The sequence below is a fragment of the Cynara cardunculus genome (assembly GCF_001531365.2).
Source record: "Cynara cardunculus var. scolymus isolate 2C chromosome LG 15, CcrdV1, whole genome shotgun sequence".
NCBI classification, from domain to species: domain Eukaryota; kingdom Viridiplantae; phylum Streptophyta; class Magnoliopsida; order Asterales; family Asteraceae; genus Cynara; species Cynara cardunculus.
The window spans coordinates 5,350,985-5,362,663 of NC_037542.1; the positions used below are offsets into that span (position 1 = coordinate 5,350,985).

General features: G+C 35.4%; 1 protein-coding gene across 1 annotated transcript; it reads right to left on the reverse strand.

Annotated features, from left to right (window-relative positions):
* Positions 1–2,523: 2,523 nt before the first annotated feature.
* LOC112528100 (uridine-cytidine kinase C) lies at positions 2,524–11,037 on the reverse strand. The gene is given in 12 exon segments (XM_025139023.1): positions 2,524–2,901; positions 2,986–3,243; positions 3,675–3,798; positions 4,444–4,550; positions 4,619–4,741; positions 4,902–5,096; positions 5,210–5,383; positions 5,480–5,593; positions 5,683–5,878; positions 6,745–6,859; positions 8,986–9,340; positions 10,774–11,037. Coding segments are annotated over 11 exon segments (1,974 nt in total). The 5' UTR covers positions 9,332–9,340; positions 10,774–11,037; the 3' UTR covers positions 2,524–2,679.
* Positions 11,038–11,679: the final 642 nt, after the last annotated feature.

The following is an 11,679-nucleotide window of genomic DNA, read 5'->3' on the forward strand; positions in this document are numbered from 1 at the left end:
TTTAATAAGAACTAGTAGATGTTATAATAAAATAAATTTTGAAAGTACAATGATGCAGTAAGAAAGTCACGTCATTATAGTACATGTGGACAGCCTACATGGACAATGAGGTGGCATGTAAACCTAGTATAATGAGTAAATTTAAATCAAAAGGTTATCCAATGCTACAATAGGTAAATTTTTTAAAGTACAATGTCCTAATAAAAAATAGTTTGAAAATACATTACTGTAATAAGAAAAACAGGAAGTACAATGCTATTATAAAGAAATTTATGAAAGTAGATTGCTATTTTGTGCATTTTGCCCTTATAATATTTGCATAATGGCAAAGTTATTATGGACCGGTCCATGATTGAGAGTGAAAGGTTTATGAAATATGCAGGAGAGAAAACTAAGGTGCCGTTTACTAAATGCTTACCAAGTCAAATTACTTTACCGGATGAATATGACAACGACTAAGAATCTTATTCGGTAAGAGCGAAGACAAAAATCAAGAGTCTTAACCGGTAAGTGAGGATGACGACTCTTACCATGGTTAGCGCTTACCGAGGTAAATTGTTGCATACGATGCGTTTTAGTGAATAAAATCTTATTGATAAGTAAGCGATACTGTTGAATTTTACTGGTAGGTGCTTACCGGATAAGTGTTTAGGTAAACGGCCCCTAATGTGACAAAGCTATGAATCTCTTAAGAGGTTCATGACTATGGATGTTCTTAACTAATAAGACTATTTGTTTTTCTTTGATTCATACCATTATTTTTGCTTAGTTACTTATAAACATTTAATCGGTAATCAAATATTTTGTTAAATCAGATTTTATATTCTTTTAAGGCAACAAAATTAAATTATTAACATAAAATTTATGTAATGATATTACGAACAAGTTATAGTTGCAATCTATGTACCATTGAAATAAACAGTTTTGCTGTGAAGTTTTAAGTGTAAAAAATTGATCTCACAGAGAACATGTCTCATGTGATTCCAGACGTGTGTATATATATATATGTGTGTGTGTGTTTTCTGTTGGGGTTTAATTACAAGGATGTAGTCATAGATGCGTTCTAAATACAAAATTGGTTATATAGGATGGCTAGAATATTGTCTAAGGGGGTGTTTATTAAACATTTACCCGGTAAGCGTTTATAGGGTAATTTTCCTTACCGGATGAGCATGACATGAATCAAAAATCTTATTCGGTAAGAGCAATGATAAAGATGGAGAGTCTTACTCGGTAAGTGAAGGCAACGATTCTTACCCGGATAAGTGCTTACCGGGTAAATTGTTGCATACGATACCATTTTGATGTACTATATTCTTACCCGGTAAAATAAATTATATTGTTGACTCCTAACATTAAACGCTTACTAGGTAAGCATTTAGGTAAACGGCCCCTAAGTGTCCTTATAGAATATTCTATATAAGTTAGGTTAATACAAACAAACTATAAATCATCCTATCTAAAGGTGTTACAATATATTTATAAGGCGTTTTAACAAGTTTTATGATACTTTTAAAATAAATGTTCTTTTAGCTATTTTATACGACACTTTTGAGAAGTGTTCTACACCCGTTTTTTATATGACACTTTTTCAAATAATGTCATATAAAATCGTTTATACGATACATTGTTTAAAAAACATACTAAAAACTTGTTAAAATGTCTAAAAGTATCTTATAAACCTATTGTAACACTTTTAGATATGATACTTTTTGATTTGATCCTATAAACTTAAGTTCTATAAAGTAGTTTTTAAGATGTTTCTATATTTTATAAAATCAGTTTTATTGTAGTGAGTATAAATGGCCTATAATTGGAATCTAAAGAATTCTTGTGTAGAAAACCTTTCAAGTAGAGAGTAAAAATCACTAGAGATTTTTCTGAATGTATTCCAGGGCCCGCAGGATTGGACCAATGTTTAACAAAAAAAAAATTGGGATTTTTAGGCTGCTTAAAGTCCATTACCACCAATAAGAAAACAATAAAAAGTCCTCTGTAAATAAAACCAGAGGCAAGCAACAAGCATCATACTCTTGGAATAAATCATCAAGAAATATGGAATCAAACTAAAGGAAAAGAGGAAGAAATATCACCCAGAAAAACTATTCAATGTCGAAGAGAAAGGGACGACCTCCGGACCTCCGAAAAATGATCTCCACCATTGAGAATGTAGATACAGATTCTACGAAGCCTTCGTCCAAAAATCATGACGATCCAACAATTTAGCTTCCGAGAGTAAGCAAAATGACGCAACTATGTTTGTTTGAGAAGTGCAACCGAGCATTTCTTCTCTTTTTTCTCTCACTTTTGTATTTCATGGATTTCCTAAATTGTCCTAAAAAACTTGTTAAAACGTCCAAAAACGTCGTATACACTTATTGTAACGGTTTTACGTAAATCGCACGGTAATTTGGTGCCATGAACTTAAATTCTATAACACAATCTATTATACTCTATGAAAAAGAAGCCACATCAAAACGAAGAACAAGAAGCCACATCAAAAACATGAAACCACACCCTTCTTTGATATAACTCATACTTAACCCGAAAAAGCTTTAATTCGCTTCCATGGTTTTTGAATCCATAGATCAACTCTGACCCATGAACAGTGTCTTCCTGGTTAGAAGGGTATACGAAAATCAACTGCTAAGATTTGGTTCGATAGATAGAAAAAAGGGTTCAATTTCTGGGTGCAACCCCCTTAAACATGAAGAATCCAAGACCACCAATGGCCAATGCTAATACTATAGAAACCACAACCGCATCAGCAGCTTCGGGTCAATCGGTTTTTTTGATCTTCCGTACTTGACGTGCTCTGTCTCCTATTTCATCGTAGAGATGCTTGCTGATGCTGTCCAGCTGATGCATGATTTTACGTTGGCTTTGGACTATTCCAGATATCTGTTTCATCAAATGGAAACAATCAGCAGGATTCCAAGGAGATCAAACAACTCGACACGTAAAATTAGAGATAGTCATACATACCTCTTCGATGAGGGGAGAATCCTTTGCTAGCTGAGTGGAAGAACCTGAATGGTGCACAAGAGATCCGTTTAAGGAACCATTGGCTAAATTTGAGGTGAAGTATGAAGTTGATGCAACTCCATTGCACGGCTCGATGTTTTGTTGGTTACCCAAAAAAGTTCTTGAAAACTGCGAACTTTGAGCATCAATCCGAGATGTGAACTCATCCATACGATCATTTAAGGTAAAAATCTGTTCCGAGAGATGGCTCATTGCTCCCTTGAGAAGATGAGAATGCACCATAGTCAAACATTAGCAACACTTGAAGAATGCTCAAAATAAATGCAACATTTGTTAGGAACATAGTAGTCAGATTTTAGCATGTTCTTCTCTCTTTTTCTATTTGTACTGCTATTGCTTACTCATATCTATTTTTTAAAATTTTAGCATATCTGTCTTTCATCCTTTCACACTTTTCACTATCAAGGAGTCTTCGTGGAAACAGCCGCTCTACTCTTTATAGTAGAGGTCAAGTCTGCATGACCTCACTTCTGGATGGGATATACTGGGTGGATTCGTTTCGTTTGGTTTTGATAGGGAACATAGTTCAACAAACATCTAAAATGCTCCTCGGGAATCTTGTGAAATAAAATCAATGGTATTAGTGATCACTAATGGGATCAATCTGAGGGAGTATATTAAAAGGTCACCTGGATTGCCATTGCATCTGTTGGCTCCGTGTTCTTGTCATCAAACCTTTGAGTGTTGATGGTATACACAGGAATGGAGGTCAGATTTTTATCCCTCGCAGTTGAATAAGAATGTGATATCCGACTGTCAAGTACGTAACCAGAAACTTTCAGAAATCAATGTATTGCAAGTTTCAACCACATTTAGAACAAAAAATGCAACACAGATAAGCAGGATTGGAACTACGAACGATTAAGAGGATTTGTCTTTGTCAAGAAATAATTGTAGCTGTGACAAATCTTTTATGGAAGAAGGTTTGCAACCTTTAGCTTGTAGAGTGTGCTACAAAGAGCCCCGGACCGTAAAAGCTCGAATAAGCCCGCGAGTAGACCCAGGCCAGGCCAAAAAGCCCAAATCAAGCCAAATATTTTTTAGAGGCCTGGTTAAAACTTAGCCCACAAAAGCCTGTCCTGAAAAAGCCCGATCAGACCCATTTTCATACCCAAAGCTCGTCCCAGCCTGGCCAGGGCTTCTGAAAGGCCCCGGAATTTTTTTGCTTACTAGAGCGGGCTTGGAAGGCTCGATCCCAGGTCTGAGCGTGGGCCTTGTGTATCTCTTAATGTAACTCCATTAGGAAAACTGAATATGCTTACGAACAATTAGACGTGTAATCAGTAAGACATATTTGCAGTTTTTTTAAGGGATGGAGGGAGTAACAGTAAGCCGAAAGAAGCATGTGATCATCTTTATACGAAAACAAAGCATTTTCGGTGGTTAGTAACATAGCACCTCTTAAAGAAGTTATTTCTTGTTGCAGCAAGGGAAAGTGCTTCTTTCGGACTAGATAGCATTTCATCATCTATGCTCAGCTTTGTTTTTAGTTCTTCAGGAAGTACCTACATAAGCTTCAGATTAGAATTAAGTTGCACTAACCATGGTGCAAAAGTTACAGTATTTATCATACCGTGACCTCGTTTACAAGCTTTTCGAGTTGCATTAGTTCCACGTATGTACGTGGAGTGTATGAACCTTCCAATCCCAGCTGCTCAGCAACACATCTTACAGTTATGCGGTCTCTTCCTTGCACCTTCTCGTTAGAAAAAGAAATGGAAGGCAACCACATATCAACTATAAATTAGAGGTTTTTCTGGCTGTTAACTTCAAGGGGTCATGGGATTAGTTGAGGTGTGTGCAAGCTAGCGTGGACTCCCATGGTTATCCAAAAACAAAGAAAAAAGGCGTGGTACCTGAACATAATGTCGGCCAATTTGTTCCAGCCAGTCTATTTTCACACATACTCTGTCATCACAAAAGACATTGCTACTTCTTTTCAAGATAGATGCTATCGTGTACCCCAAGGCCATCAGACCACCAAGAAGGCGCACACTAACTTCAAAAGTTATCCTTGGAGAGATTACAAATGGAGGATCCGTAACCCATTCCTACAATTTAAAAATCATACCAAGTTTCATGTTTTTGCAGTAATTCAAATTTGTAGCAAAAAGAAATAAACCCATCAAAAGCAACATTGAAGACAATCAAAATAACTTTTAACCTCAAACATGAGACTGTATCTTCCTTCTCTATTTCGCATCCTCAAATACGATTGGCACGTTTCTGGATCTTCACCAGGTGGTAGTAGATATATATCGTAAGTCTCCTCCAAAGTTTCCGTATGTTCATCAGACATCACAGACTTGGCTTGATCTACAGTTATGTTTCTTGATGACTGATAAAAGATATCAAGAAAATGTTCAGAAACCCAACTTTAAATTTGTTTCATATTTGAAGTTGATAGAAGAAAAACTGAAACAAAAAAGGGAACCTTGAGGATATAAGTTGGACTTTGGAATCCGGTGAAGGGATTAAACTTGTTCACGATTCTTATATGGGCCGTCTTGAGGTCAGGTTCTATAAATGCCTTGTACATTGGATAAACCTGCATAAAGAAAACATCAGAGATTTCTAGAAAAAGATGTTCTTAATGTTCCAAATTATGGTTTCTAGAATAGATAAGCAAGAACAGACCGTCTCAGATATCTGGTAGATTATTTCTTCAGGTTCCTGCCCAACACGTTGTATGTCCCTTAAAACCCGCTTTACAAGATCAAAGTGAACACCACCTGTAACAGATACTCGAAGATCCAGTAACGGACGCAATTTCTCGCTCAAAGCATAGATGCCTTCAATTATCACAATACGAGAGCTTGGGACTTCAAGTGTCCTGCTATCACACATGAGCTCATAAGTTCCAATCCAGGTGTGCGGTGTGACAAGGATGGTAATACTTACATACTCCCTCTGTCCCGAAATTAGTGTCTATATTTCTATTTTAGTTTCTCCTATAAAAGTGTCCACTTTCCAATTCTACCCTTAGTTATAAAATGGAGAAATTCATTACTCCCTCTGTTATAAAGGGTAAAATTGTCATTTAGTTAATTTAAAATGGTAATAGTTACACATTTTTAAAATTGTGTGCCTTTTTCATTGGACATGGGGCTAAGGGAAATACTAATCGACTGTGATATCTTATAAAGGTTTTAGTTATAACATTCACAAGACTAGTTTAGACTTGGATCCATATACTTTGACCATAACCAAACCAAACAAACGTGATATATCCCACTCGGAGGCTGGGTCTGGGGGTGGGATATATACAGACCTGACCTCTACCTCAAAAAGTAAAGCGGGTGTTTCCATAAAGACCTTGGGCTTGTGCAAAGTGTGCAAAAAGAAAGGATAGAACTTTGGGAAACAAAAATATTGCTGTGAAAGAACATAAGAACTTGAAAATAAGAAAGGTGGTGCTAAAATGTGAAAATTCCCGATCTCAATGGGAACTTTGATGAACTTGAACATAAGAACTTAAAACTTGATGGTCACAAGGGGACTGCCACAATGAAAAGTTCATCAAATAAAAGGCAAGTCACCTCACAACCCCATTATGTTTCGATGCTACCTTTTTGGTCAAATTGAGACCACGGTTTCCTGATCAAAGTAACCGACCCTATCCCTAAGCGAAGATGCGCTACTTTACTCCCAGTTACTTGTTATTGGCTCATAGACGTTGTCAAAAGAAGAGATGCAAACCTGTAACCTGTTCGGGAGCTAGACTTGAAATCATATATTGGAACTTCAACAGATTTCCCTTCCTTCAGATCATTAATGTTTTTCAGCAGTGTGTCGTAGTCCGTCAAGCGAGGATCTGTTCCCGAAAAAAGATATTAGGATGTTTGCATCCTTCCACTGGTAATGTATAAAAATATGTCAACTTTCAAGATTTGCATATAGAAATCATTTATTTTTATTCCACCTTTCCTGAATAATGATTACTGCCTCTAATTCAAAACCCCAGGTCGTTTAGAGAAATGAAGTGAAATCGGAATGCACGACCCAGAAGATCCTATCATCAGGCACTCTTGAGATACTCAAGATTTGAATACCACATCCTTGTGAAAACATGAATCAACACCACACTCAATGAAAATACCCAGTCTAATGATTTTCAAATGGTTCAGTTTCCCAACTAGTATCCCGTACCTCCATGTATTATCATTTATCACAAGCTCGCCATCGCCTGGAAAAAGTTTGACATTTGCAATCACTTTTCACAAGCCAAGGGTCTTCTTGGAAACAGCCACTTTACTCTTTGGGGTGTAGGTCAAGTCTGCGTACATCTTATCCTCCCTAGACCCCACCTCCGAGTGGGATATGTTGGGTTCGTTTGATTTGGTTTAATCAACCGGAAATGTACCTCTTGACACATGGCATCCTTAGTCAAGATGAAAGCACATTTCTCTTAAAAGATGCATTGTTGGACCTAGGCATCTACTTACCTTAATACCCCATGTACCTAGAGGTTCACCAATTTGGTTTTTTTCTAAACTTCTTTTCAATTGAAGAATCTTACAACAATTCCATGTATATAATCAGCTATTTATCACAATATTGAGTGCAAGTACTCGCCATCCAAGATTCCTCCGAAACATGATAATAGCAAATCTGACAAGCCTTCATGAAGCATACAAAGATATCTTGAGCCAAAAAAAGACTTAAAAACCTCCTCCTCGACCACATAATCATGAATAGCATATACTTCCTCATGGATGGCAAGTCATTTTTTCATAATGACTGATGGAGCAGTCAATAAGAAATAGTACAAGCAGAGATCAAAAGCTACACCACAATATTTGGAAATCGACAACAGATAGTGTCATTAACCACGTGCGTTTTCTCTGGTTTTTGAAAATTTCATTGTGGACAGAAATTGAGAGAAAGATAATCTAGTAATCTATAGGACAAAAGAACAAAGAGGTGAGTTAACTGTTATTGCAAATGCTGACTATTTTTAGAACAAATCAAATTAAGACGTACTCATATCCCATAACATCTACATCACGATTTCCCCCTTTGACTAAACTAACATATTACTAACACTTCATCAACTACAGTAAAGGCTAGGAGACCCTGAACTTATGGGTTCACATGGCCTGAAAAGATACCCACTGCCCCACTCGCATCACAGCATCACTCTAATTCTCCCTACACTATACATTCTACTGAGAGGTTAAACCTTGTCTTTGCTCCCTAGTACAAAGGCCAGCTTGTCAACAACTCTAACAACAATCTGGCCATGGTCTACCAAATACAATGTAAATATATAACAAAAACTCCATGAAAATGGTGATAATCTACAATGCAGAAGAATGGTATCACAATCCTACCATCTTGTCTGCCAATAAAACAACCACTGAACATAAATGTTCATATTTTGTTGAATATATCTAATTGAAGTACTCCCACAAGATGCCTCTGAAGGTTAAATCTCCAAGAATCTTTTTCATAGTTACGTTAGAAGGTTTTGACAAACTTATATTTTGTTTTCAATCACTTTGTTATTAGCATATTCGATTAACAAATAGAGAGGTGAAAAAATAGTGAACAAGCTGCTGCATCAAGCTAGCAACTTCTTACAACAGAGTTGAGTTTCTTGCACATCAATAATAAATATTAAGTTCATAGCTACATGACAACCCAATGTAGGAACAATTTCTTTCCTATATTTGGCATGCCTCTTTCTATCATTTAAAGACTAATATAAGTCTCCTTATAAACCAAAATATGTAGAATTAGCACACTGGTTGGAAAAGGGTTTCTATTTCATATTTGAACGTTTATTACTCACGTGTTCCAAATAGAGCACTTGTAGTATAAACAAATCAAAAATAAGTTATAAGTTTTAACTGGAAGTTACAATATTTACCACATTGTACAGTGTATCATATGAAGTTGAACCAAGTAGCAAATTCCAAGGGCCGTAAAAAGTCTTACCATCAAAGTTATCATCAATTACCCGGCTACCATCATTGTAGTTGTCCACTGAAATGACAGCAACACTGGGCATAAAGTTGAGTATTTTCTCGGTAAATGCTGTCTTCCCAGCACCAGAAGGACCAGCCAATCCAACCAGTATGATTCCTTCGTTTTTTTGTGCTAACATCTGGCATGCACGGATTACAACAAAGAAACCCTTCTCAAACGAAAGATTATCTTGAATGCCTGCAATCTCATAACGATCACAATCTTTTCTCTTAACTAAACGAACTTGATCTTTCAAGAGACCTTGCTTCCTTGATGTCAATTCACCAATAGAGACTTCTTGAGTCATTAAGTCCATGTTTGCTTCCTACAAGTGTTGGAAAAAGCAGATAAAAATGGATAAAATGAATCAAAGAAACAGAAAACACAGAGCACATTAAAAAATACTCAAAAACGAAAATTGTAATCTTTTTTGTTTTTACATGATTGGCATCATTGGAGAATAAGAACAAATGCACATGAAATTTGAGCAATTCTGTTCAAGAGAGGAGATCATTTTACCACATAACTTATTCAAGTACTTTGGTGACATCTAAAACTAGCATGACAAGCACATTCTTGTTCCTAAAGCACTTTAGAATTCCAACATTCATGACATCTTAACCTCTAAATGCATTCAATTGCGTGTCCTTAAAGCAGGGACCTCTGCAGTCAACATCAAAACATTCATTGTGAAAGAAACAATACTTCCTAGAATTTTTAGAATCAGGATATGATTCATTATCGACCCACTTTATCTAATTACTTCCAAAGCTATCATATTACCCACAAATTATTTTGTAAAATAAGTAAATGGCAAACCATTCAAATGTTTGCCAACCTTAAATCTACAAAACCCAAAAGTACAAAAACCAGGGACCAAGCTGCTCAAGAGCTATGGTGGGCCACGGCTGCCCTGAATTTATCCGAATGTCGGCCTTGGGAGTTGCTATATGCACCCCATTTTGTGTCAGAATCAGATCAAATCTTGCATTTGAAAATTTAAAACATTGAGTCTTGATGTTGATGTGAGAGGAAATATAATAGGTAACTCTTTCGAAATATGCAATTTAGTCAATTCTATAACTTATTTAACCAAAATGGGAGAACCCAATAGAAAACATATATGCAAGCATCGGATTTGAATCCCATTCAACAAATATGGGCTGGAAAAGTCATCAAGATTAGAAGTCATAACTGAAATTTATACAAATATATATTACAAACAGGTTCTGTATACTCTACAAAGCAGAAGATGTCATCAACTTACATTAATAATTCTCAAAAAACATGATACAAGTTAGACTTTGAGAAACATGAAACGCAGAGTAGACTAATTTCTCCATCATTCAAAAGCTTTGACGTCGACAATTTCAAAATTGATTTGTTTTGAACGTTTAGAGAAAAATTATTGCCAATTATGATCAGTTTTGAGACAATTACTGCCAATTAAAATGTTTATGTTCAACTTGTAAAATTATTTGCATCAATTTTGCATTTGAAATAAAATTTCGACCTCAAAAATCAAAATCTCGAACTTCAAAACAAAATTTTGCATTGCTCAATCGAATTGAATCATATAACCAAAAAATTCCGGCTTCAATCCATATTAAAACATGAAGCAATACCCAACACCAACATAAAAACGGCTTCAAAAAAATAGACAAACATTTCCAAAACTTGGATTGGATCTTAAAAACCCACGAAGAAACAAGCAACCGACTTAATCACCAAAACATCAAAGAGCAAGAGAAAAATTACCAATGAGGGGGATTCCCTTTTTGGTACGGCAAAAACTGATTTAAAGAGAGATCAACCCAGTGGTCTCAGAGCTTTATACAGTCGAGTTGAGCTTTTTGAGCAAGCATAAAGCGTCAGCAATGGGGCATGCTTGGATGCATGTTTATATATAAATTGAATGCATTTTTGTTTGTGTTGTTGAACTTTCTTCCCTGAAACGGAAAAGGGGTTATGATTTTCGAGGATTCTCTAATGGGAGTCGGGAATTCTGCAGGATTTGTGATTTGAAGAAACTCTAGACTCAAAGGAGGAGAATATACATACATGTGTGTGTGCATATAGTAAATATATAAACCCTTTGAAACAAAGAATATATCGGAGTAATTGAATATTAAAATTGTTTACCTTTTTGTTTTCGGCTATTGGGTCCCACATTATTTTAAAGTATTTTACTTAAATTATTTAAGTTTTTCTTTTCAAAAAATATAACTATTTTATTAGTAAGTAAATCAATAATATATGTAGAGAGAGGGTGAGATGAGGTTGAGTTATTATGCAATTTTTTATATTTGTATAATTAATATAACTCAATCTTAATCGTTCAATTAATTTTGATTAATATGTGATTTTATAAAAGTTTTGATTGTTTTCTAATATAAGGTATTGATCATAATTAAATGAACTTTCATTATTTTCATAAATATCTCAATTGATTGGGTTGTACAGATGAACATGGTTGCATTTGAAATATATCTTATATATAATATTTTTATTTTCACTTTTTTATAAAAATACTGGAATAAAAATAGAAGGTTGAAGAGCTTTTGGCAATACATATTAACTTTCTCAAATAAACCGAGCATGGTTTTGGAAACTAATGTTCTTCTTTAGGGTGGTAATTTTGTACCAAATTTCAGTATCGGTTTA